General features: G+C 40.8%; 3 protein-coding genes across 8 annotated transcripts in view; 2 read left to right on the forward strand and 1 right to left on the reverse strand.

The window, feature by feature from the left end:
- Positions 1 to 8,660, forward strand: part of rev3l (REV3 like, DNA directed polymerase zeta catalytic subunit) — an 89,905-nt gene extending 81,245 nt beyond the window's left edge. The window contains exons 25-32 of one of the 2 annotated variants that reach the window (XM_029495787.1): positions 283 to 489; positions 735 to 844; positions 4,931 to 5,045; positions 5,137 to 5,274; positions 5,521 to 5,711; positions 6,221 to 6,467; positions 6,748 to 6,960; positions 7,553 to 8,660. In XM_029495787.1, the coding sequence (XP_029351647.1) occupies positions 283 to 489; positions 735 to 844; positions 4,931 to 5,045; positions 5,137 to 5,274; positions 5,521 to 5,711; positions 6,221 to 6,467; positions 6,748 to 6,960; positions 7,553 to 7,693 (1,362 nt within the window). In that variant the 3' untranslated portion in view covers positions 7,694 to 8,660. The remainder of the gene's footprint in view (positions 1 to 282; positions 490 to 734; positions 845 to 4,930; positions 5,046 to 5,136; positions 5,275 to 5,520; positions 5,712 to 6,220; positions 6,468 to 6,747; positions 6,961 to 7,552) is intronic. The other variant, XM_029495788.1, reaches the window with a different exon arrangement.
- LOC115037335 (sodium-dependent glucose transporter 1-like) overlaps positions 1 to 14,618 on the reverse strand; it is a 15,730-nt gene extending 1,112 nt beyond the window's left edge. Inside the window, exons 1-6 of the mRNA XM_029495794.1 lie at positions 14,065 to 14,618; positions 12,497 to 12,665; positions 12,087 to 12,203; positions 5,897 to 10,622; positions 4,868 to 5,357; positions 1 to 365 (exon numbers count right to left, since the gene is read on the reverse strand). The exon at positions 1 to 365 is cut by the window's left edge and continues 1,112 nt beyond it. Coding sequence (XP_029351654.1) covers positions 9,271 to 10,622; positions 12,087 to 12,203; positions 12,497 to 12,665; positions 14,065 to 14,343 — 1,917 coding nt within the window. The 5' untranslated portion in view covers positions 14,344 to 14,618 and the 3' untranslated portion in view covers positions 1 to 365; positions 4,868 to 5,357; positions 5,897 to 9,270. The remainder of the gene's footprint in view (positions 366 to 4,867; positions 5,358 to 5,896; positions 10,623 to 12,086; positions 12,204 to 12,496; positions 12,666 to 14,064) is intronic.
- Positions 14,355 to 27,500, forward strand: part of LOC115037333 (DNA helicase MCM9-like) — a 20,530-nt gene continuing 7,384 nt past the window's right edge. Inside the window, exons 1-7 of one of the 5 annotated variants that reach the window (XM_029495791.1) lie at positions 14,355 to 14,700; positions 20,189 to 20,372; positions 21,825 to 21,981; positions 22,078 to 22,184; positions 26,359 to 26,565; positions 26,678 to 26,759; positions 27,216 to 27,416. In XM_029495791.1, the coding sequence (XP_029351651.1) occupies positions 20,208 to 20,372; positions 21,825 to 21,981; positions 22,078 to 22,184; positions 26,359 to 26,565; positions 26,678 to 26,759; positions 27,216 to 27,416 (919 nt within the window). In that variant the 5' untranslated portion in view covers positions 14,355 to 14,700; positions 20,189 to 20,207. Of the gene's footprint in view, positions 14,701 to 16,021; positions 16,905 to 19,107; positions 19,572 to 20,188; positions 20,373 to 21,824; positions 21,982 to 22,077; positions 22,185 to 26,358; positions 26,566 to 26,677; positions 26,760 to 27,215; positions 27,417 to 27,500 lie in introns of those variants that run through there. The other 4 variants (XM_029495792.1, XM_029495793.1, XM_029495790.1 and 1 more) reach the window with 4 other exon arrangements.

The following is a 27,500-nucleotide window of genomic DNA, read 5'->3' on the forward strand; positions in this document are numbered from 1 at the left end:
TGACAACAGAAACAGAAGTCAGTGAAAACAGCCTCATTGTGGATTTAGCTGAAATAAAACACTTGAGCACAGAATACAGACACATTAGATTTTAACTGCTCTTGTTTAATGCTCATGTTGGCCTGTAGCTGTGAACAGGGACTTCCATTGGTGGAGATTGAAGTTATACACTTAATTATGACAAATATGAGTATTATTTCTAAATAGACAACAGCCACATTGACAAAATATTTCACAGCAGAATTAATGGCCGTGCACTCTGAAGTTCTTCTATCTCTCCAGGCCTCAGTGCGTAAGGGAGTCTTACCTAGCATGCTGGAGGAAATCCTCAACACCAGGATCATGGTGAAGAAGTCAATGAAAACCTACAAGCAGGACAAAGCACTCATGAAACTGCTGGACGCCCGACAGCTTGGACTCAAGCTAATTGCAAATGTAACATTTGGCTATACTGCAGCAAACTACTCTGGACGTATGCCCAATGTGGAGGTAAGCTCATCAAAGGTTACTGCCAGCCGTCTGTGCCGCAGTGAGGAAGATGATAGAAAGATGGAGTGATATTAATTGAAGAATCATGGATTTTAAATGATACCACAATCTACTAAAATCCTGGCTTTAGAGTGCAAAAATTTAAGATTCCAGGGAAAGTAGCTCTGTTTTAAGCCATAATCGAGTTTCATGTCCTCTCCTCCTCCTCCTTATATTTTTTTTCTTCTCTTGTCACTCTTGTCCAGATTGGCGACAGCATTGTCCACAAAGCCAGAGAGACCTTGGAGCGAGCCATCAAACTAGTCAATGACACAAAGAAGTGGGGAGCACGTGTTGTGTATGGTGATACAGACAGGTACTTCCTCCATCATCATCAACTAATTACACACTCACACTTACTGAAGCCACTGACACACAGTAATGTGACTGTCCTGCTTCAGCCTCTTAACACTGCAAGTATCTGTGGATGTCTCAACATCTTCACTGATTACAGCTCGACTGCATTTCCATCCTTTAACCTTTTAACTGTTTTGAAAACCTACTCAAAGGAAATAATTAAATCTCTCCATCAAAAACTCTGCATGACTGTTTGACTGTTTTTACACCTGTAGTGTGGCAGCCTTAAGAACCCTGCTGTCTTTCTCTGCAAGACTCAGCTTTTTGTCACTTCTGCACTTTCACAATTAAGCTAAATTAAATGCATGAAGCAGACAAACAGAGAAGCCTTGATCTAGGTAAGCTAGGCCATGATATGTTGAAGAATGGAATGGAAACATATATGGAAACATATGGATATGGACATTTGTAAACTTAGAATGTGTAGGGGTTAATATCACCCTCTCCCCAGACATTTCTCTTAATATCATTGTTTTGTATCAGATCATAATATTACTTTAGTTGCAAGGCAAATGTCCAAGTCAAGGTGCAAAAACTGAAATAGAATGGCAAGAAACATGTCTTACTGATTCAAAAGAAAGATATAAATTATTTTGATAACGATGTCAAGAAAACTAAATGGGAGGGTGCAGTTCATAGTTAAAATTGTGAGCAGGCCTATGTGGATCTAACATCAACATTTCAGGAACTTTGTATCCACATTCACTATAATAGTGCCTATTAAGAAAAGTAAAAAACTAATTTTACCCTGTTTTAATGACACACTATGGCTCTTGATGAAGACGAGATGCAGCACTGAAACAAGCTCAAAAATCTGATTTGGAAACAGATTGTTTGATATTCAAAAGCCTTAGAAATAAGGTTATAAGGGCAGTTTCAAAAGGCAAAAGCTGATTTCTTTCTTGAGATAATTAAACAAGCAAAAGGAAACTCAAAACAGTTATGGAACAGCATAGGTCGGCTCAGTGGAAAAGTTGTTAAGAGCTTAAGTTAAATAGCAGCATACAGACTGACAGTCTAGCTTTTGCAAATGGTTTTAATTATTATTTTCTCAACTCTGTTAAGGAATTGTGAGGCAATCTACTGAAGCATAACTCCCTATTGTCTTAAGTAATGAGCAAAATCCCATTTTAAAAAATATAGATGAGATAAAGGTAAATAAAATCTTAATATTGTGGTCAAATTCAATGGCTAAAGATGTGGGGAATTGACATTGTTTTTCTTGAAAAAATATATTAGGATGTCATAACTACCTCCATCACTCAAATTATAAATTTGTCACTGAATGAAAATCTATTCCCCAGTATGCCCTGTCTCACTGAAGACTCCTGTTCCTGTTCTCCTGACTCCTGTTTTTATATATAGACAATATATAATATATATAATATAGACAATACATATATATATATATATATATATATATATATATATATATATGTTTGAGTATAGGGCTATTCAGGTGAGTTTAGTTGCTGAATCTGCTAGTGTAGCTTGTATTGCCTCCACCTCCTTCACCCTCTATACTTTCATGCTCCCGACCCGACCCTGTATCCCCATCCCACTTTCACTGGTGCAGTTGGTGAGAGGTCAGAGTAGTTGATAGTCGTGCTGTTTGAGATAGTTGTCTTTGTGTGAAGAGTGGTGATGGCTGGCATTAGGGGGTGACTCTGGGACGCCAGTGTTCACGGTCTATCCTCCTGGAGGTGTTGTGGGCCTAACTAGATGAAACACTGACGGAAGGAGGTCCCCACCTGATGACCCCAAAGACGTGATAGTTATCACTGCTCACTGGCCTAGTTGGATATTGTCTGTAGGGCACATAGAGCAGGGCAAAAGTTTGTTGCTAGGAAGGTAATCACTGAGTCTGGTCCATTTTTTGTCGCACAAGTTTCTTGTGTTTTCTCTAAATAAATTATACATCAGGTGACATACAGGAAGTAAGCAATTACTGACCCATCAGTATACTTCCAGCTATTTCCAAAGTTGCAGAAAAGGCAGATAAAAAATTGGTAGCTCATTTAAATAAAGAAAACTTAATGCTATGCAAACTGCTATTCTATGCAGTTGGGTTTTAGAGGGAACCATTCTACTGTAACTGCATGTTGCTACTTCCTTGAAGTCATTAAAAGCAGCCTTGATAAAGGAGGGGCAGTGGGTGCTGTATTTCTTGCGAAAGGCATTTGATAGTTAATCATTCAGTGTTCCTTTCAAAGCTGTTAACATTTAAACTCTTAATGTCAAAGCATCGTCTTTATAAGCCTGTGTTTTGGGAGTGCCACAGGGCTCAATTTTAGGACCGCTGTTGTTTAGTGCATACATGAATGACCTTCCATCCATGTGTGATGGAGTGGGGAACCTGATGTATGCAGACGATGCAGTTCTGCATACCAGTGGGAAAGATCACGAACAAGTGGCTGCTTAAATTGTCATTGGCAATGGAAAAGTTGGTTTCAGTACAGTGATTTCAGTATTCCCACCTCACCCTTAATACCAACAAAACAGTGACTATGTATTTTTATCTTATTATCATTATTATATATCATGTGGTTGGTCACAGGCAAGTAAATCTGTCTTAAAACCTATCAGGTCATTCAACAAACAAGCCCTGAAAATCTTAGCTAAAATCATGACAATAAGATCACTGTGATATACTCTGCAAATATAAAATGCTTAGCTTTGCCAAGCTAATGTTGTATTCAACTGTGTGTTTACTGCACACAATAATTCATAATGCTGCTCTTCCCCCATTGAAAAACTTAAACTCCACTCTGAGCACACTCCCAGAGCCTCAAGGTCTGTCTCAAGTGGAGATGCTAATATCCCTAAGCATAGCTCTGCCTTTGCACAATCTGCTTTCTCTTTCAGAGCCATCAAATAATAGAACAATCTTCCAACCTGCCGGAAGGTTTGCACACACTTCAATGTATTTTCACGTAAAGTCAAAAAGTGGAAATTAAAGGAATCAGTATTAATCTTGAGCCAAATGTTTTTGTCAAAATATGTAATTTTTTAATACCTGGATTTTCTTATATCCCTCTGTTATGTACTGTTTTATACCTGAGGGGGTGTGTATGCACGTGTGTATGTGATTGTTCTGTATTTTGACGCTTTTTACCTTTGATTGTCTTTATTTACCTGGCCAGGTACAGGTGGAAAGTAGGTAGTAAACTAAATCCGGTACAAACCATCTTTTCTCATCTTCTTTTAAACATTTTAAAAAGCTGTCAAACACATGACAATATTGTTTGATCACATTTTGACATTAGTGGGGATAAAGTTTCATTACCAACATCATCACAATGTTAGACTATTGGAAACATGCAAAACTGAAGGTTTTGCTCTAGAGCCTTAGCATTCAGTTCTCTATGACTCAGGAAGAACATCTACTCACTGGGCACCATGAAGCCACATCTGAAGAGCCTTAAACTGGCATTCCATCGAATAATCATCATGGGGCGCTTCCATTGGTGGTCAAAAGAAGTCGGACTCTATTTAAGTTGATTTGAAAATGGCCCTACTTTCCCCATGATTTATCAGCTCACCAGACGTTTTCTGAATTGGTCTCAGTATCTTTTTTTCAAGTTTCAAACTTTCAATACAACATGATTCAGTTATGTTGTTTTTTTGTTTTTTTTGGAGGAGAGGGTGATTATTCCATTTAGAGAAAAAAAAACCCATCAATCTGTCTGACTTATTGACAGACTCTCTAACTTACTCAGTGACTGAGTAACTCTCTCAAGGTTTTGAGTCGATTCCTTTGCCTGGGGTCTTTCTATGTGGAGTCTGCATTTTCTCCCTGTGTGTGTTCCCTCCAGATAACTTCCCGCAGTTAACAGAGATGCATGTTTAAGTTAATTGGTGAATCTAAATTTGCCTGTAGGCTTGAGTGAGAGTGTGAATGGTTCCATGTGTCAGACTGTTGACAACCATTCCAACCCCAGTAAGAGGGATAGCTGTGCAGCCATTTCCCCCTATCACTTACTGGAGTCATAGCGATGTAGGACTGGGAGGTGATGTTGAACTGATCCCTCTTCTCTCTTTACAGCATGTTTGTTTTGCTGAAGGGAGCCACCAAAGAGCAGGCCTTCAAGATCGGCCATGAGATCGCTGAGGCTGTGACTGCAACTAATCCCAAACCTGTCAAGCTCAAATTTGAGAAGGTACATGCATACATTTATATTCATGTATATAAGTATAAATTTATAGAAACAGCTGTGTAATAATTGATCTGTGTGTGTCTGTGTGTCTCAGGTGTATCTGCCGAGTGTGCTGCAGACAAAGAAGCGCTATGTGGGATACATGTATGAAAACCTTGAGCAAAAGGAGCCCGTGTTTGATGCCAAAGGGATCGAGATAGTGCGCCGCGATGGGTGCCCTGCTGTTTCCAAGGTAACAGGCAAACCATTTCCTCTCCTCCCCCGTCTGTCTCTCTGGCCTCCTTCAGTAAGAGCCATGACATCTTCATTTATGCTCTGAAGGAAGAAGGAAAGTCTACATGAAAATATCAACAGGAATCAGTCAGTGCTATTTTAGTGCTTGTGTTATATTTCCAATGAATCCTGTTTTAATTTGACTTCATCCAAGTCCTGTTTTTTTTTTTTTTTTTTTTTTTTGTCCCATTCTCATGTTGTCCAGATCCTAGAGCGTTCAATTAAGCTGCTGTTCGAGACACGAGACATCAGCCAGGTGAAGCAGTTCGTGCAACATCAGTGTATGAAAGTCCTGGATGGTCGGGCCAGCATGCAAGACCTGACCTTCGGCAAGGAGTACAGAGGCAGTGGCTCATACCGGCCCGGAGCTTGTGTCCCTGCACTTGAGCTCACCAGGTAGGGGGGTGTGTGTGTGTGTGTGTGTGTGTGTGTGTGCGCGTGTGTGTGTTTTGGTTGTGTCACAAAGTGTTAGTCAAGAAATTGCACAAAACAGAAGAAAGCAAGCCCTTAGTTTAACTGGGATAATTATATTTGCATGTTAACTGTGTGTGGCAGAGAGTAAGGGTATACTGTCAACTAACCTTAAAGTACTTAGTATGAAGCCAGTTACTCTTTCCCCACAGTGCTCATTGTTTCGCTGCACTAGCCTGCGTGTACAGTGCCTGTGTCTGTTGCTAAGCAACCTGGTTCCAAATGGCAGAATTTTAAGAAAAAGAAAAAAAAAATCCGATTTCAGAAGCCCGACCAAGAAGGAAAAACTAAGCTGTAGGGCGGTTTGCCAGCGCAGCATCACAAGGAAGGAGCATGTTGATCTTGGTGCTGTTGTAATTTAGAGTTGGATGTAGAACAGAAGTTTCAAGTTTTCTAGTTTTGATCCGTTTCGTATCCTTCGTGTCTTGATCCAGGCGTATGATGGCATATGACCGTCGCCTGGAACCGCGTGTGGGCGAGCGGGTGCCTTATGTGGTGGTTTATGGGATGCCTGGGGTCCCCCTCATCCAGCTGGTACGACGTCCCATGGAGGTTCTGCAGGACCCTGGCCTCCGACTCAATGGCACCTACTACATCACCAAGCAGATTCTGCCACCGCTGGCCCGAATATTTCAGCTTATTGGAGTGGATGTGTTCAGCTGGTACCAGGAGCTCCCTAGGGTGAGAGAATAACGACCCACAAACAGCCGACTCAGGAAAAGAGCAGTCATCATGACTGATCTTCCCTTACAGAAGAAGTTCTGCAAATCAGTGTTTTTTATAATTCAGTCATTATAACAGAAATGTGTGTCATTAACTGATGCCCTCTGCTGGTCAAGCTGCAGTGTCAACTTCTTCATAAGACAAAACCACATTAGCCAGACTCTAGTTCAGGACATATATTAACTGGCATATGGGTCCTGAAACTAAAGAAGCTGTTCACAATCTCGTCTTGCTCCAGATCCAGAAGGCATCCTGTTCTATGGTGGGTGCAGAGGAAGTGGGCAGGAAGGGAACAATCTCCCAGTACTTCACCACGCTTCATTGTCCTGTGTGTGAAGAGTTGACGCAGCTGGGCATATGCTCACGGTGTCGCACTGAACCCCAGAGAGTTGCCATTACACTCCACCAGGACATGAGACAGTGGGAGAGTCAGCAAGATCAACTACTCAAGGTGGGACTTTGGAGAAGTTTCATTTAAAACAATTTGAAAATGCATAAAAATACAGTAATAAAAACATTCATTGAATTTTGTGCCAGATGGAGTTTTTTTCTCGTTCAACCTCCCTAATCTGATTTCAACAGTTTGACAGTATATTTAGATTTTGTCCCATGTTGGTGCACTGTTGGTGGAACATGGAATCCTCAACTTACTGATGTGGGTCTAGACCAGTTTTTTGTAAAGTACCTAGATCTAACTTTGTCAATGAAGGAAGGGAAATCACCATGGTCTTTCTGGGATCAAACAGTAAGGGTCCCATGACACCAGTGTTCCTGAAAGAGTTGTGGATCATAGTAAAGAAGACCTGCACTCTGGGTCCGAAAGTGAAGTCAGTGCTGTTTGACTTGATTTGGACCATGCAATCAGAAGAGAGTACAGAGCAGGTCAGGTCCACCCCACCCCTCACTCCTCCTCCCTTCTTAAAAGCTGGTTATATCATGTTTATCCTGTTTTATGTTTTTCACTGCTACTGTTGTTTACTTCCTGTGACAGTGTTTTCACTGATGACGCTGACCTTTTGTCCCCATTGTGTGTCTTTGTTCAGATTTGTAGGAACTGCAGTGGCTGTGCGGAGCGGCAGGTGCCGTGTGTGTCCCTGGACTGTCCTGTCCTTTACAAGCTGGCCAGGACCAACAGACAGCTCTCCAAGGCCACCTATCTCCGACAGCTGCTGGAGCAGTTCTGATTCGCTGCTGGACGATGAGCTCCCTGCTGACTTGGTGCTAATTGTTGTCCCCACTTCGTCAACCTATCTTACTGTCTGTTTAGTTGTAATATTTTAAATGGTGCTTTGATTGAGCCCTGCTGGGTTTTCACTGTCTTGTAACTGTAATTTGTTATACAAGTGTTTGTGTGTGAGGACCCTTTGGTTTGAGTCTCCTATGGGGGATGCCCACTTTTGCCCCCCTCAGGGCTTGTGTTTGTCTCCATGCTTGTTTGCTGCCAGCTCCATTAGCTGCTATGGGCAGAGTAAAGCTGATGTCACCATTGACACAGCTGCAGACTCCCTGTCATGGAACTACGTGCAGTCCAATCAAGGATGGCAAGTTGTATCGGAATGCGCTGATAGTGCTGATAATGCGCTGATAGTATGTCGTTGGTTCTTAAGGACTCCTCATAAATGTCAAGACAACTTACACTCAAACTAATAATTGACTTTTCTTCATTTTTATATGATGGCTGCAAACTTGTATATACTTCCTGTACAGCTCTCTCACATCACTGTGCATTAGCATCAGAAAAACTAAAGCGCCGGCAATGAATGCAATCAAAGCTGTTTTTATGCCAATTTTCATTTGATTAACATCGATTGTATTGATGTCCGTTTTGGCAGATATACCAATTCACAACTGGAAACATTTCAGTTTCTTAAAAATCTGGGACTGTTGCAATACTGTATTTTGATAATTTATGTCATGAAGAGTCTATTATTTCCTTGTGAACACAGTTTTATGTATCGTTCCTAAACAAAACAAGGCCTGTCATCAAACTACATCAAGATCAGACCATCACATCCCTGTAAAGCTGTACACAGATGAGTGGATTTGTATAAATGTAAAAATTATAATGGAGGTGTTTTTGTTGTTTTTAATGACATCGTTGTGGGTGGAGGTTTGAGATTGATATAATAAAAAGTTAAGCACCTTCATTTAGTTCTTTAGTTTTTTTTTTTTCTTACTTCAAAAATCACATTACCAACACATGAACCACATGACTGTACATCACAGAAAAACAAATTGCCATCTGATCTTTATCAAAACTGAAGAGGACTTAATTCAGATTGGATGATCACATTCACTGCAATAGTTCAAAGTGAAATGACTAATGGACTAATGACTATGGTATTTGGCAGCAAGATGAAATGATGATCACGAGGACCAGCATCCCTGGCTCAACTCATTTGCTCTGCTTATGCTTCCTTGAGCAAGGCACTGAACTCCTGCTAGCACTAAGCCTTAGTTCTACAGCCTAGCCTGACTTTGACCTGACTGGGAGGAAGTGGGCCAATACAGGATCCTTCACATTAAAACCATCAGTAGTCAGTGTAGAGTCTGCCCAGCAGGGCGCTGAAAGTTTTGGAAGATGTTGATGAATCTTGTGCAAACTTTGAAGGCAACATGCTTTTCCAAACTGCACAATTCACAGTAGCCGGTGATGCGTTCACTGCCCCATTCATTAATAGTAGGTTGTGAAAAGGTGTTTTGGGGCATTACTGGAGTGCTGGAGATCGACAGCACTTAGGCGTCACAAGATGAAGAGGATTCAGTCTCTCTTCTCTCTGTCCAGGGACAGCAGGACTTTGCATCTGGGGGAGTTTGCTACTAGAGAGATGGTGTCAGAGATGGAATCTGTGCCTGCAGGCTCCATTACCTGGAAGTTAGTGGCAGAGCTTCCTGAGAGACCAGCAGCATCAGGGAGGGAGGAAGCTTTACTGGGTGAACTAACGAGACTCATTGTGTCATCCATCTCAATGACCTCAAAGTCTGCATCATTCCACTGATCAGCCATGCTCTCGTTTTCCTTCTTATCTTTCTCCTCCTCCTCCTCCTCCTCCTCCTCATTCGCCCTGGAGTCCAGGAGAGCCTGACAAAACTCACTATCATCAGCTTCAGGTTGGCCCCTGGTGTGGGGTTTCCTGCTCTGGCCACTAGGAGTGGAGGCCAACTTGTACATGACTGGGAAAAGGATGGAAGTGAAGGTGGCGGTGATGAGCGACAGGTACATCAACAGAGGGTGATCTGGGAACTTCCCCAGAAGAAAGCCAACAAGAGCGGGCAGCACCATCTCACCCAGAGCTGCGCCCACCACGAAGACTGCAGCTGTGTGGCCAGTCACTGTAGTGTACTGTTCCACCCAGGAGATTCCACTGGGGAAGGTGGTGGCCATTGATGCGCCATAGAGACCAGTGCAAACCCATAAAACCCCTGTGTCCCTGCTAAAGAGGCAGAGGAGCAGGGAGGAGACAGTGGTGCCCACCAGGCTGAGCAGGATCATGGTTCCTGGATACACACAGGCTGCAAAGAAGATGGCCAAACCCCGACAGGCTGCAAACGTTGCCCAGAACAGAGAGTTCAGCCCTGCAGCCTGGGGCTGTGGCATGTGGCCGTAGTCCTTGGCGAAGGTGAAGATGAAGGAGCCGTACGCCACCTCAGCTCCTACATAAGCAAAGAAGAAGAAGAAGAGCAAGACCACGAGAGTAATGTGATGCTTGGTCACCAGGGGCTTTCCTGATAATGCACGATCTCGGTCACGAGACACACTGTTGCGAGTGTAGAGTATGAAGAATAGGAAGGAGATGAGACAGACAAAAGAGCCAATCACGATGTAAGCCCACATGGATTTGAGGGTGATGGTCTTGCTGTGGTAGTAACGGATTAGGTTTTGAGTATCTGGGCCTTCGGTGATTTGCTCTGTGGTGGTGGGTGGCAAGGAGCTGCCTGCTGTGGTCGCTGTGGTGCCTGTGCCGCTCCTGCTGCTGTTGATCCCATCAGAACCGAATAAGAGCTTTGCTATGATTGGAGACACAAAGGCTCCCGCTGCAAAGCTGAAGTGCAGAGCTTGCATGTGAGGCCCTGCCTTCTCCCCCCATGTGTTCAATATGAGCACATTACCACCTGACAGAGAGAGAAGACATGATTTCAACATACACATTAATAATGTTGATCGCTATGTGAGCTGTGTGTTTCACACTGTGATGTCCTGAAAGGTCAACACATTCTGCTGCAAATTATGACTAGGTTTGAAGTGGGCAATGTAGGGCATCTAGGGATGAAAGAACCTGCCAAATGGAGCTCAGCTGCTCTTCATCCACCACATTTGTATGTTTTAATGTTAGATGAAAGTCACTGAGAGGAAAAGCTAATGACAGGCTGCTGTTGATTGGGGATAAGAGAGTGATGATTATGATGCAGTATTATCGGTTTTGATTTTTTCAGTTTAGTAGATAACACACTTTGGACTTGACTTGGACTTTTAAAAATAACCACTGATCTTTGTCTCACAGCCTCACTGTTTATTTAGCTTGGTCCCCTATTTGCCCTGAGAAAAGATGGGTAAGGTGTTGCTGTGGATCAATAGACCACTGAGGACAGATGGCTCTGTTCACTGTAAGACACATCCAGTAATGGCTGACTTAGATCCAACCAAAGATGGTCTCTGGCAAAGTCAAAGTCTCATTGTGCAGCAGGAAGAACACACTAAGAAATTTTCTGTGTGAAGTGCTGTTTCTGTGAAAAAAATTAGGAAAAGTTTTTTTCCTATACATAGAAACAGTCCGCTCATCCACTTTGCAATCGGGTTCCAAAGGGGCACAAAATGTCTGAAAATTTTCAGAGGCATCCCAATGGAGGTTAAATTGAGCAATTTTTGAAGTATTCCAAATTGGAAACTTACCATGGGAATTATGGAAATTTGTGGGAATCAATGGGAATTAACAGGAAACTGAAGGTAATTTAAACAAGCTGTATCATATAAACATAACTACAAGCATGTTGATTTGTCATAAACAGACATCCATGCAAAATAATAGGATTAAAAAACATATTTCAACAGATTTACGTTTGAGTAAAACTTTATCAAGTTTCAATTCTTATATTGTAAAATCAATTCTTTCACCAAACAACTAAAAACATGCATGTTGAGTAAAATATTACACATCCACACCTCGCCCATCCAATTAAAAAGTAAAACTTTCATACAGTAGCGAGCTAGCCAGTAAATTAAATATACTAAGTGTGAGCTTGCTAACACAATATCATTGATAAGTACAAATGGGTTGCTGTGTTTTCTGCCATTTGATAGGCAATATGCAGGTAATATACAAGATGCATGCGACAGTTTGATTTACCATGTTGATTGAGGAGTGCTCCTCTATCTACTGAAAAACACTTGTAAGCCAGGATATAGGAGACTATGAAACCAACAGGGAAGTTCACAACACATCGGTTTAGCAAGTTAAAAGCAGCTGGAATCAGCCAACAGCTCTGGAGGTAAGATAGATCCTTATTAAACAGGCTCATACCCACCTACTATGTGTTTTAACTAGGCAGCTCGTGCTATTTGCTCATGTGTTGTCTTACCTGTATCCAGAACACCCATAGACATCCCAATACTGGACATGAGCCCGGTAAGGAACAGAGCCTGCTTACAGAAAGGGATAGCAAACATCCCAAAAGCTGTAGCCAGCATAGAAAAACCTGGGGAGAGATCATCAGAGAGATTAGACAGATCCAACACCACATACACAGTTTGGTCACACAAGGTAATACTGGCATGTTGGGAGAAACGACAGCAAAAGATAAATTCCTCATCCTCGTAACAGTTTAAAAATCAGATGGCATCCCTGTCATGAAACAGAGAGGAAATCTTTAAACTGCTGTGACTGCTGTGAGACTTGCATCTGGGACAGTCACCAGCCTTTACACCAGAGCAATTTGCTGCCACAGTACAACATCTATGGAAAACACAGACAATTTGAAGAAAAGTTTACCCAGAAGGAGGTGAGGATTCATGCAGTCAAACATTATGCCTCCTAAGAGGGACCCTCCAATGTATCCTGCAGAGCGGCCGACAAAGATGTAGGAGATATTGCTGATGTTCTTCTTCACATTCACAGCCAGGTCCTCGAATGTGGGGCCAAGAACTGAGATGCTCATCCCCTACAAGAAAATAGTCACAATGGTTACCATGAGCTACAAGTAAAACAGAGTGAAATCTGCATCAGAGGAGATGACTTGCCTCATCCACTGATTGATATATTGATATATTATTTCACTCTGAGGTCTGGTCAATGCATATTTCCCCCCCTTCCTCTTAAACGTCTTCCAGGTGTTTTAAACTGCGTTAAAATCATCCGCTATGATTCATAGTTTATTTAATAATTTTCCCACATATAAAATCTATATCAGGTCTTGTGCGCCTCCAACAGTCGCTGACACAGTTTTGGTGTGCTAATGCTAATGCTACTGGTTCTTTGTACTAACAAGGTTTTGTTGACCAGTAAAGCTCCAGTAGCTATTCAGACAGTTAGAGGAAACATCAGAAAGCTTCAGTCATATCAAGACTCAGATGAATAGTTTCTTTAGACGAAAATAAAAGACTCACAGACATACCACAAAAGATGGCGAATAGTGCATTGTTTATTTTTTCAAGTTGTTTGCCAGAAGTAGCTGACACAGCGTTATTGACTGTGCTGTTGCAAACTCTTATGTAATGACAAGGCTTCAGGTTTATTGCTACACCGCATTTCAAGCTGGAAACACTCGTTTCGGTCATTATATGCCTGGCACTATATAAAATGACAATAACTTTTATTATTTTACAAGGTGTTTATAAAGGCATAAAGTTTAACAAGGTCTGCCTTGAGCTCTTGATATTTATTTTCCTCATTATAGGCTAAACTGAGGCTTGTTCATGTAGTAGCTGTGATAACTGTCTTATTGTATGATCACTGAAAGTGCAAAAATCGAAAAGGAGGTTCTGGGAAACTTACACTACAACTAAATGGCTCCCAAATTATCTATTTTGAAAGGAGCCGGGGAAACCTCAACTCAACTATCATATTTTGCTGATAAAATATAGATATTAAATACTGATAAAATCTAGCGTTGTGGGGACTGAGTAAGTGAGTTATATCTTCCGTCTCTGATACAACATGAAATGATAATTCTCCTTAGGTTAGCCTGACTATTTATCATAGGGGCCCCCTAGGAAATCGAGTGACCCTAAGCATTTGCATAGCCTGCATGATGTACTTCCTAACTGGAGAAATTGTCAGTTATCTTTACATAATACACTCTTTGCATAAGAGATAACAGTAACGCACAATGAATAATTTCATACTTATTTTCTTCATTAATGAAGGTAATAAACTAGCTCTGTCCCTCATCCACTTTTAGAGTGTTAAATTGTGTGTTTGTTCTAGCCGAAAACAACAGAATTTTAATACATAAACTAACAGCTTGAGATAACTAATATTCCCTGAACAGTGTGTGTAAAGAGCAGCCTGGGGGCCTGAAATGGGTGGCTGGCTGTTGAAGAATCGTCTCTCAGATTTACCAAGCCGAGGAAAGATGCACAAAGCGCCAAAGTGACGATCCAGCGGCCAGACGCTCCGGATCTGCTCCTGCAGCCGGGCGCCTCTACACGGTTGTCGCATCCCGGTTTCGCTGTCCTCTTGATCGCCTTCAGCGCACTCTTCGGCCCTCGCCCAGTGTCCTTCCTCTTGTCGAATAGGGTGTCTTCCTCCTGTTCGTCGTTGTCGTCATTGTCCTCCATGCTGGCGAATCTGACGTGTTTTTTTTTAACTACAGTGTCTCTTGCGACTGACGAAGACATATCTTGTCAGTCAGGACGTTTGACTATCAAACTGCAGTCGGCTGGCAAATAAACACTGAGTTACGACCCGTTTCGCTTCAGTTTATCTCTTCCCGTTTGATCGCTTCCTTGATAAAGATTTCTCACGTCTATGAAGGTAAAATGAAGCCAGCCTTCTCTTATACACCTGCAAGGACCAGGGAATGACGGTCGCCTGGTGGTGCAACCACGGAGTCCGCCATATGTCAACAGAAAATATTCGGCCAGCTGCGGAGACCAAAGATCGTCTCTTCAGAGATGAGACTCGCCCGGCCCGTTAAAAAAAGACAAGGAAGAGAGAGTAACTACGCCACAGGAGTTGGTCGGTTCAGTTGTAAGGTTTGATGCTCATTTCATTTGCACGAGTTTTCCCTGTTGTAAAGCTTAAATGTGTCTTAGCTATACCCGCCACCTGTTAGTTGTGTGTCTTTCTGTGCCAAAGATGTCCGTTTTCGAAACTATTCTTATAATAAAATATCGATGCTTGCATCAGTCCACGCTGATGTTGGTAGACATGTAAACACGTGGACAAAGTAGAAAGTTACTCTGCTTACAGGATTGTTTCCCGGCAGCTTGCAGGAACTGCTTCAGCCGCTGGAATGCACTTGGCACATCAGCGGAGACGCAATTTGTTTCCTTTTTTATGTGGTCTTTTATTTTACAGAGACTTTAATGATCGGAATGCCTTAGCAGTGATTATTGATGCTTTGCATGTCATTTTTTATTTATTAATTTTTGTGTTGTTGCTGAAAATTCAAACTAAAGAAAAGAAAGATCGTCTGTGTTTAGAGTCGATGTGTAAGTATGATTTGAAACTGTCTATTACATAACACATGGAGTGTTTGTAAACATGTATTTGTGTCAGTATAATTATCGACAGTGACACCTTTACTTTTACTTGGCATCGGATCGGAATGAATATCCCTAGCATGGCTCATCACTATCACCTGCCCAGGGAATTTAGAACTCACTCGCAATGCATGCTGGATGTCGTATGGCTGTGTTGTTGCGCGGATCTAGTCAGTAACGCGACAGTTTTCACAACTTGTGGCACAAAGCTAGTGCATGTGTTTCGCACTCAGAGCAGAGTAAGATATCTTGCTTCTTTTCGCTCTCTGCTCCAGTTGACTACCGGAAGTAGAAATCACCAGGTCCCGCATTTAGAGAAAATGGCGGCCTCTTGTGTGTCCGTCCGATCACATTCAAACATGTTTGTGCGTGTGCTCGTGTCCCGTACATGCAGAACCAGACTTGCAAAGTCTACAAATTGTTGTAAAATACACTTTGAAGTTACTATTCTTTTTGGAAAAGAAAAAGAAATTGTATCACAATAAAAACAGGAGACACAATTCTGAACAAGTAAATTTGGTATATTATTACATTATAATCAGTTATGATAATGAGTTTTCTCCGGAGTAAAAAAATAAGTTAATAAAAATAAGGAGTCAATTTGTAATTAAAAAACAAACCTAAACTGTTAAAACCTAAACAGTTTTTTATGTAAGATCCAAAAAACAAATATAAAATCGCAAAACGACTCGTTTTGGTTTTTGCAAAGATGATCTCTCATTTGGGATGGCAAGTAGCACGAGAGATTGTGTTAGCCAATTCCGTGGTCTGTCCTGAGACTGGCACTGGCAGACCCAAGAGATACTGGTCACGACCAGCTGGTCTCTGGTACGGACAAGTGGTCCCTCCCAGTTCCTCACTGATCTGTCCAGTGGTCCCTGTGGTCTCGATCAGTTAGTAAGTAGTCTGTGAAGCAGCTTTTGTATTTTAAATACACCCTCTCCCTTTTGTGGTCGTTTTGTGGGCATTCTTTGCTGATTAAATGTGCCAGAGATCATAATCTTTAGTCAACAAAATACAATTGTCAATTATTTTTATTAACTATGCAGGTCCACATAGTCAGGACCAGCTCCTCAGTGGTTGCAACCACCTGGTCTTTCGTTTCAATTTCATTGATCAAGCAAAGGCAGAATGGGTGACCAAGGCTTCAGTCTACCCATGCCTTGCACATGCGATGGCATAGAGACTGTGTATTGTGGCCACATCCGTCCCCAGCCCCTCAAAGTTGAGGCCTGAGGGAGAGGACTGAGCCAGCCATGTCATAGACCGTCGCCTCAGTCCAGTCCCCATAAACTACCAAAACCAACTCTCACCTAATAAAACAAAAATCGAAAACAGGACTACCAACAATCCCCAGTGAAACTGAAATAACAAAGACCAACACGCTAACCGTGCCAGTGCCCAAACAAAAACCCCGGGGAGAAAACTCCCCAGTTGTCTGCCACGCTGCGGGAGTTCGTTCTCTCTCTCTCTCTCTCTCTCTCTGCTCCCCCGCCTCCCTTTAACAGGTCGCTTCTCAACTCGATTGACAGCAGGTGGTATCTGTTATGGAAGGGAGGAGCCGAAGAGAGAGAGACAGGAGAACACACATGCGTCTCGAGAGGCTCAATGACAAAACCATCGGACGCGTAACACCCCCACACCGAGTTGGTGAACAACCGGGTTAACGGTTGATTAAAAACGAGAGGATTGTGGTCAGTATACACTACAGTTAGGTGTGCTCGCAGATCCGATATAAACCTCAAAATGTTTTACTGCCAGAACGAGGGATACGAATACGAATACGAAATCGGGTGCTCCACACCATCATCCCTATCTTGTAGGAGAACAGCATCCGCATCACTCGTATCGACAGACATCTTAAACGGACGTGAAAACGCCGGCGCAGCAGTCACGGGTCAACAAAGCTTGACAAAGAGGTCAACCTCTTTGTGAAGTCCCCCTAGTGGTTGGGACGCCGGCGTCCCAAACTAATAAACATATGAAAGGCGCGCTTCATACAGCGACAGTAGGCTGGGTTTAGTGAAAATTTCACCGCAGACTTTTCTAACACACTTTCAGCTGCATGCACAAGAATTTTGACGTTTCTGGGTGCTCCGGTTTTATCATAGTTACTGAAAATGTGTCGGACAGTCGGAGATGACGGCAAGACAACAAGCGGCATCACGTCAACAACAAAGGGACTGTAAACATATGTGTACTATCTTTACCCCGTTTCTTTCACCTCCAAAATATCCTATACTGTCACAGAAACAACACCAAAGTGCAGAAATTGAGTTTATTTCCCAGTAAAGGTTTCAACAAGCCTGCTCACCAAAAACAAAAAAAGTTGCACGTAGTTTACTGTCTTCGTGAAACACAAACATAGCAGAGAAGTTTTTACAAAAACTTCTATAATAATCTGCCATCCCCAAAACAATCTGAGATTGGACCTTTTGTCTCATTAAGAAGGGTTATTTCTTGTAACACTGCTGCATGTTGAGTATAATAAGATATATGAATATTGAACATTTGATATGATGATTTTTTTTATATTTAGTAATTCATTTTACATTATTTACTATAATAAATTAATTTAAGCAACTAAAAATATGAGGAGACTCTTGAGAGCCGAAAGAGTCGGTTCTTTTTAGTGAGCCATGCCAAAAGAACCGTCTCTTAAAACACAGCCGGAATTCCCATCACTTGTCCCCACCAGTGACCATTCTCTGTATAAATTAAACGATTCCTCGAGGCAGAGGGAATTCCTTGATAATTTTTTGTAATCGAGGTACTCGAATAACTGAGGAATCGTTTCAGCCCTACAAACTTCCCAGATTATTTAAAGAATATAGTATAATGATTAAAACAATTCCCTCAGGGTTGATCCATCTTATTAAAAGTCACATATGTTTTCATGAAATAAAAACATGGTCAACCCAAGCCGTCTTTAAATTGTTTAGACATACTTGATAGAAATAGTAATCATAAACATGTTCGTCAAATTTTACAAAATAAAAATAAAGTCACTCCTGGAGGAAAGTTTTTCTGAGACTCACAATTGGATGACATAGACTGGAAAAAGACCTGGCTTTTACATCATAAGTTTTGTATTTCTAATCTAATATTTATTTCTTAATAAAGTAAGAAAAGTTAATTTCAAACTTCTTCTACCCAGTAAATTCTGTTGTATCCAGATATGTAGACGTTGATACTGTACTTTTTGTGGACAAGCTGGTGAAACATTTACTCGTCTCTTCTTTGAATGTGAAATATTAAAAAGATTTTGGTCAGATTTAAACAATTTCCCATTCTCACAATGATATCCATAATTTTAAATAAAAAATAAATCATTGCATTATTTGGTCAACTTTTTATTTTGATGGGAAATTCTTCATTCATAAACATACATGTTGAATTCCAAACCCTCATTTCTCAGTTTTTCAATAGAAATCAATTCAATTTTCAAATTACTTTCATTAATAAATAAGAATATAAATATGTTTATTAAACATTATAAAAATGTATTTGTTGAACTCCCTTGGAAACAGACCACTTTTTTTGTACTATGAAGTTTCTCCAATCCACTTAAGTACATATGAAATGTTTCTCTTTCATGTCTGTTTAATTTTAAACTTATTTATTTATGTATTTAGTAACTGTTTGTGTAGATATGTTATATTTTGTTATATTGCACTATTGTACTTGAACGAAAATGTATTGTCAATAATCAGCTCGCTCCTTTGTTGTTGTTGTTTAAAATAAAATATATATCCACCTTGTTCCTAGCCCCCACGAGCCCTTGCGTGAATTAAAGGCGCGACTTCCGGTATGAACCGGAGCTGGCTTTTGTTCACATGCTAATTGTTCGCGCAAATCCACTTTCTATGAGTGTCAGAGACGTAAACCGTGTGGGAATATCAGCTGTCGCAGCTCAAGCGAGACATTACAATTCCGCTGACTACTATTATAGAGGGGTGGGAGAATTTATTGAAAAAGTGTCCGAATATAACTTACATCAACGTCCCCAGGAAGTTTATATTGGGAAAAAAGGGGTGGCAGCCAATAGCGACTTTCCTTACTGAGGCGTTCACAACAGTGCCCGTGACCCGGAAACGGATAGGCGGTAGAAGTTGAGGGAATGAGTGAAGTTCAGCACAAGTAGCCATTACACTGGAGAAGAAGGAGACTAGAGCTTTCAACCGGTAAACTCGTCAGTCGGACGACCCTACAGTTAGCTGAAGGACCCTGTCGTGAGCCGGAGAAGATCAGTGTACCGATGTCTCCCGCCTAAGAAAACTGACTCTTTCATTACATGTTAGCTGCTGCAGGTGCGTGAGTACAGATCAAAGCAACGAGGCACTAGCTGCAGTCACGAACAGGTCTTTACTATGTCTTTTTTTGTTTGCTCAGCCTAATATCTTTATTCACCGTAGAACTTTTGCACTGATATAAGATATTTTTTACACAATTTAAATTTCATTCTGACCTTTACTGATGTTTTTATGTGTTAAGTATTTTATTCCAATGTTGTTGTGAATTGGTGTATGTTTATTTTTATCTTGCTGGAAACAAATTTCCCTGCAAAGGTCAAATAAAGCGAAATTACTTTACTCTTCATTAACCATGCAGTATAATTATCATACAGATATGACACCTGCCACGAAGAGATGATTTTGACAAAAGAGAAATACTCATTAACACAGAGAACAAATTTAAGGGAAAGACATCTGTGTGCCAAGACAACATGTTTTGTATGAATTGATATTTCTATATTTTGTTTAATATATAATTAACTTTAGTATAGAAAAACATTTATTTGGTTATTTTTCAGTGATCAATTATCATAATTCACTTCTTAACTTTTGTTAGTGTGAGAGCTTGGTACTTTTCTGTCTCAAATGAATTATTGAATAAATTTTGGCTAAGTGTAGGAATAGGAGTGGTGGCAAAGATAAATGTGAAAGCCCAACCTATTCATTATTTATTTATTCTTCAGGAGTTCACTTTACTTCACCATGTCCATAAGGTCAGAACAGGAGGCTCTGATTGGCTGGGTGTTTGAAGCCTATCTGATGGAGCATCACCATGGTGACATTCTCCAGCTAATTGAAAATACAAGTGAAGAGACCCACCACGCTGTTGTTGTCAATGCCATGACACTGTTTGAGGCCAATATGGAGGTAATTCAAACACAGTTCAAAACATAGTCATATTTCAAGTAGAATTCCTTTATTTGTCCCGGGCTGAGAAAATTGCAGTTATTTCAGCAGCAATGAGTAAAAACCAATGCAAAGATATAAAATAAGATGCCAAAGAGGTAATATTAAAAGCAGAAAGAAGGGGAGAAAGTGAAATAAGTTATAAGTGTTGGGAAAAGGGGTTATTTACAATTGTGTGTGAGTTGTATACAGATGCATGAATTTTTATTTATTTATATGTTTATTTTAACTTGTGGGTCACTGAGGTTTCCCTGATTTAAAGTGATACGTGGATGAAAAGAGACAACTAAAGATAAGGAGAATACAAAGTAAATAACAGTTAAAGGTTTACAGACATTGCTCAGATATTATACACTTGAACTCTTCTAAAGAGGGAAGAGACTCCAACCTCAGGGAGTGATGGAAAATATTTCAGGAAGCATAAAATGAAAATGCTAATTTCCCGATTTCAAAAAAGACATAAGGGACCTCAGAATGTAGTAAATCATTGCATCAAGTCAAGTGAGATCCAGAGAACCATTTTGCCGTTTTATTCTTTCATTCATTCATTCATCTTCTGCTGCTTATCTGTTTCTGGGTCATGGGGGTCGTTGTAGCCAATCCCAGCACACATTGGGCAAGGGAAGGGTACACCCTGGAAAAGTCGCCAGTCAATCGCAGGGCCAGCTTACAGAGACAGATAAAGATGAGCAACCACTCACACTCATATCTACAGGCAATTTAGAGTCACCAATTAACCTAAACAAGCATATTTGGACGGTGGGAGGAAACCCACGCAAGCATGGGAAGAACATGCAAACTCCGCTCAGAAGGCCCCAGGCCTGGGAATCAAACCCAACAGCACTAACCACTATGCTGCCATGCTGCCAAATTTTGCCATTTTAGGGCCTTATAATTAGCCTATAAATGAACAAGTACCAGTGTTAGTTTTTCAAACTAAAAAGAGATGGCCGACCAACCCTGTAAGCGCTGAATGATTCAGCAAGTCTAGAGTTTTAAGGGACTCTATGTATGTAGTCCACTGGGAGAGCTGGCCAGTTTTATTTACTACTTTGAGTAGGTTTGTCATGAAGAGTGATCCTTTCTTGGTCTATGTTTAAGTGGAAATGAAGATAAATTTTTTTTATTGTAATTTTTATTCTGATTAAAACTAGACTGTCACAAAATTTTTGTCTATCAAAACGACTAAATGTCAAGAAAGTCTGAAACGTGTGTGTGTGTGTGTGTGTGTGTGTGTGTGTGTGTGTGTGTGTGTGTGTGTGTGTGTGTGTGTGTGTGTGTGTGTGTGTGTGTGTGTGTGTGTGTGTGTGTGTGTGTGTGTGTGTGTGTGTGTGTCAAATGGGTTTGTAATTTCCTTTATCATATAATCTGCGCTCAATTTAATGACATGGCATCTGTTATGTGTGGCCACAGGTTGGGGACTTTTTCAACGCCTATCCGCATGATGTCCTGTCTATATTTGATAAGGTGTTATACAAAATAGCCATGGAGTTATCACAGAGGGCATCCCCCCGGGGACAAAAACCAAAAGAGCTGAGAATGAGACATACTCTTCATGCCCGCATCACAGGTGAGACCACCACCACATGTCTCTCAGAGCTTGCATTGTGAGGCTATTTGGTATTCATCTGGGTTTAAAAGATCTTATTAACTCTAATGGATCTAGGTCTGCCAGTGTGTCCAGAACTAACCAGAAACACCATTCCCCGCTGCAGAGATGTGGGCCACTTCCTTTCTGTCACTGGTACTGTCATACGCACGAGTGTTACCAAGGTAATAGCATTAATTATTTTTCATTAACTAGCTAAAGCTTGCTGGCTTTATCAGTCCTACTGACACAATAACAGCATATGTTTGACAACAGAATATTTCAGTTGTATTATTTTGAATCTGCCAATTTGACTAACACTTCACATGACTTAAATGTACACAGAGGTTAACATTGCATGCGTCATCTTCTTACAACTGTCAAAAATATGAGCCCTTATTTGTTTTCTGGTCAAATTTTTTTCATGAGGTCAAATAATAGTTGAAGGTCTAATAGTACTTATCTGCGGATTTAATTTAGAAAACTGATTATCTCTGCAGAAGGAACATACTCACAACATTAAACAGATGGCAGCAAGTGGTGTCAAATATTTTTGTTTACTGTTAATTTCCCAACTCATCAGGAGCTAAAACCTGTTTTTGAAACAAACAGTAGTTGTAGATGAAGCATCTGTTACGTTGTAAACTAGCGGTGTGCCAAAAAAATCAATTAATATAAGAATCCTGATTTACTACAGTTCAGAATTGGTTTAAAATGTCACAAAATCGATTTTAAAAAATAAATAAATAAATAAAACAAATCCGCAGGCTGTCTGCCTCCATTTTGTGCACGGGATGTCCTGATGTCACCACCACCGGTTCTGGAACATACACGTGGGGTAAGCATCAAAACAAGGAGGAAACTACAATAATGAAAGAAAGAGCGATTTAACCAGCCCTATCCTCGTTGCAAGCAAAGATTTGGACTCATAGGGTTTTGACCAAATGTCCATGGAGACCGAGGGAAAGGGAAACAGGCTTCAGTTTTAGCGGCCGTTTTTCACTTAATCCTATGATGTGACCCATCTCCATTTAATATAGCATTAACATTGTTTTTGGACACTAAAAACTGCAGGGGACTAAAACTGCCTTTTGAAAAAGTGCAGGGGACTTGTCGCCCCTGCCCTAAATTACGTTCCTGATATGGCTTATTTTATAGCTAGCTACTTAGAGTAGAATTGAATAGAGACAAATTGGAAAAGGCACCTTCCCTAGAATTTAAAAGGAAGAATGTTTAACTGCACTATTTTTTTTTATGTATTTTATTTTTTTAGACACTTTTATTTTTGTTACTTAAGCAATATGTGATGTTGCTTTTATGCAACAGTTGCAACAATTCCATCTAAACATGGATAAATGTTTAAAGCTAAATGTGAAAAACACTTTAATGTCTCCATTTGTCATTCTGTCTTGCAAAGCAGACTGGAGTAGATCATGAGGATCCTTTGCACACCTATAGATTGAAGCAGAAATCGTTCAAATCAAATCATTTTGAATCGATTGAATCGTAGCCCCAAAAATCTGAATCGAATCGTGAGATAGTCAACAATTCCCACCCCGATTGTAAACACTCAAAATGTCTTATTGTTTTATGTATGTTCTGCCACTTCTCTCCTCTGTCCCCAGGAAAGTAAGTTGTAGAATAAGGATTCAGCTCCTTTACACTAGTGAAATTACCAACACAGCAATGAAGAAATGTTGTTGCATGCCACAGTAGGCCTCAGTTATGTTGTTGGTTTTCCAACAAAACCTCTTCTGCCTACCTCCACTGAGAAGAGTCTTGTATTCCATCTGCCTTCTCTGCACCGAGTAACTAGTTCAAAGTACTTGCCTTCTTCCTTTCGTGAGCTTTTTCCAGTGCTTCCTCCCATGGTACAGTCAGCTCGATCTGCAAATCAGCAGATCTTTGGGACGTGGGCAACAATATCATGTCTGGTCGCAATGTTGTGCTGCAGATCTCTCATGGGAAATGGAGCTGACTGCCCAAGTCCAACACCAATCTCCAGTCCTCCCCTGGCTTCAGGAGTTTCAACTTGGAAATGCATCCACTTTTGGCTCCCTGACTGGCTCCCATTGCTTGCCTCTTGGCTTCTCCTTTCCACTGCCTCTGCCAGCTTTCTCAGCACCTGATCATGCCTGATCAACTGAGTCAGGCCTGTGGGAGTTTCCAGATGTCTACTGAGGTCACTGCTAGCCTTTCAACCCCCTCCCATATTGTCCAACGTCTCTGCTGCCCTGCGCCACTGACTTCACCCTGTGCTCTTTTTGTGCTATCTGCAGGGTCTTTTAGCACCATTGCAAGTCTTGCCTTCTCCTGTCTGTACCCTAAGGAGATTCATTTTTCTTTCATTCTGGCCCAAATTACCAATTCATCCAGTCTTTTCAAGAGTCTTGATGTGCATGGCAGTTTGGAGCAAGCATGTGATCGATATAACTCCCTAGTGGGGGATATAAAGAATACATATTGTGCAAAACAGGCCTTTCTACAGAAAATTACAAACTCAGGTTGTTACTGTAGGTAATCCCAGGTGGGAATTAGACCAAACATACTAGACATGCCTTTTAGAATAAACTTCACAAAAACGTTCTATCCTACCAAAAATAATGATCTGCAATGAAAGACTAGAACCAGGGCCGTCAAATACTTACCAACGATGCTACGATAAGGAGAAAAATAAAACAGCTGTTTGTCACACTCAGGAGCTAAGCTGTCCTTTCATGTGCCATGGCAGTGCAGTTAAAGAAAACTAGTGCACTACATGAAAGAAGTCACCTGACCTGTGCCACATGACCAGCTGTTACCCCTCATTCAATGGTCTCTTAATGAGATACTACCAAGTAAAGAAAGCAGTGAATGTACATCCTTTCAAAAATAACACAAAACAAAAAATAAACAACTGTAACAGAACAAGGTGATTAGATAGCATTTCTCTGAGGTGCTTAGGGTAGAGTACAATGACTCCAGTTTTGTCAGAGTTAAGGAGTAAAAAATTTTGGGTCATCCCAATTTTTATGTCTTCAAGACATGTCTGCAGTTTGACTAGCTGACTGACTTCATTTGGTTTCATTAACAACTACAGCTGAGTGTTGTCTGCACAACAGTGAGAGTTGATGCTGTGTTTCCTCATAATGTTGCCTAGAGGAAGCAGATAAAGAGTAAAGAGGATTGGTTCGAGTACCAAACCCTGTGGGACTCCATGACTGACTACAGTGCATGAGGAGGAGTTATTGTTAACATGAACAAACTGATGTCTATCTGATGAATAGGATTGGAACCACCTTAGTGCGGTTCCTTTAATCTCAATTTCATGTTCCAGTCTCTGTAATAAAATATTATGATCAGTGGTGTCAAATGTGTCTGAAGCCATTAGAATATCATTGGAGACTTTAACTAGTGCTGTTTCTTTGGTGTGATGGGCTCTAAATCCTGACTGAAACTCTTCAAGCAAACCGTTCCCATCCAAATGGTCATGTAATTGGTTTGCTACTGCTTTCTCAATGATTTTAGAAATGAATGGAGGTTTGATATGGGTGTATAATTGGCCAAAACATCTGGATCAAGATTCAGCTCTTTAAGATGGGGTTTGATGACTGCGGTCTTAGGAGTCTGAGGTACATAACCCAAAGATAAGGTCAAATTAATCAGATCTAGAATGAACGGCTCAGTGAAGTAACAACTCTCTTTAAAGAGGTTAGTTGGTACTGGGTCTAATAGACAGATTGATCTCGATGATGAGATTATAGAAACTAGCTCTGAGAGATTCAGAGGTGAGAATGCTTCCAGATGTACAATAGGCATTGCAGTTGATTCAGGAGTTGCTGTATTCAGTAGAAGTTGATTTCGTGTTAGGAAACCTGTGGACTCGATGTCCTGACAGGCTGGAGTTTGTGCAACCTCCATAAATGCAATAATTTGTCAATAATTTGACAATTAAAAATGAATGCAGAACAACACTACTGAAAACACACAGACTCTCTATCATATCTATCAGACTCATGTCTTGAAAAAAATTTCAAATGGTATTTTTTTTTTTTTTTTTTTAGACAAGATTAAATAAAAAAATTGGAAAAAAAATTTTCCTGCAACATACCCTTTAATATTCTAATATGTAATGGGATGTTTTCAATTTGAGGTAAGGGTCTGAATAGTGCTCCCACCACCAAATTCTTTAAATATTGTCAAATAGACAATCTTTACCAATTTCCCAGGTTAACGACAGTGGTCATTAAACTGACTTAAAGTGGCATTAAAAAGCTGTTCAAGTCTTAACTGTAACACCTGTTGACCCAGTGACCCTGTGTTTGAACAACAGAAGAATAGCTGTTGAAGTGACGTCAGTACCCTTTCTTCTTCTAACAGGTTCTGGAGTATATGCGTGACTACATGTGTGCAAAATGTCGTCATGTTTTCACAATGGAGGCTGACTTTGACCAGTTCTATACCTTTTCCCCACCTGTGGCCTGCCCCAATCCCAGTGGCTGCACCTCCTCCAAATTCAGCTGTCTGTCTGGAGTCTCTGAGCCTGCTGCTTGCAGGGACTATCAGGAGATAAAGATACAAGAGCAAGTATGTCAACTATGCATGTAATCCCTTTTAACAAAAACACTGGTCTCTAATGGTATTTTTCTATTTTTCAGATGTATCTTCATTTGGGTGTGTTTATCTCCCTTAACCTCAGGTGCAGAGATTGTCAGTGGGCAGTATTCCTCGTTCTATGATGGTTATCCTGGAGGATGACCTAGTTGACAGTTGTAAATCTGGTAAGACTAAATGGCAGACAGCTGTGCTGTTGTATTGACAGCGTTTAATGTGACTGAATCCACATCCTTACTGATTGATTTGATTGATTTTATTGTTGAGTTGAATTTTTTGTCCTTGGAGCCCGGAATTGTTGGCCACATTTGAGCAGTTTAACCTTACTATAGCAGGTATGAAGTACCTGCAATAATTTTTTTAGCCTCCTTGTGAATTGGACAAATTTTTTTTGCCAGCCACTTTTCCTATTCTGCACACTCCTGTTTGTTCTGTGTGATCAGACACTAAATTTTCTGATTGCTCAGATCCACTTTTCTTGTGCAACACAAGTTTGGAGACAGAGCATAAAAATGAAGCTGAAGAAGAAAGCTGTCTTTCTTTTCACCTGATATTGTTGGTACAGTTTGAGCATTAGCTCAAGTTGTAGCTCTCAATAAGTCGACTTTGTGGGCTGCTCCCAGGAGACGATGTGACCATCTATGGTGTGATGTGCCAGCGCTGGAAACCCTTTTATGATGGCACTCGCTGTGAAGTGGAACTGGTCCTCAAAGCTAACAACATAGAAGTGAACAACCAGCAGGCTGGGACTAGTCTGCTCATGAAAGACGTTCAGCAGGAATTTGAAGATTTTTGGGAAAGCTACAAACATGATCCCATTGCAGGTCTGCAAAGATTTAACACACAAAGTATATATTTTTCTTTTCTTTTTTTTTTAAATGTCTTGTTTTACTTTAATTTCTTTTTAT

The sequence above is a fragment of the Echeneis naucrates genome, chromosome 24, assembly GCF_900963305.1.
Source record: "Echeneis naucrates chromosome 24, fEcheNa1.1, whole genome shotgun sequence".
NCBI classification, from domain to species: domain Eukaryota; kingdom Metazoa; phylum Chordata; class Actinopteri; order Carangiformes; family Echeneidae; genus Echeneis; species Echeneis naucrates.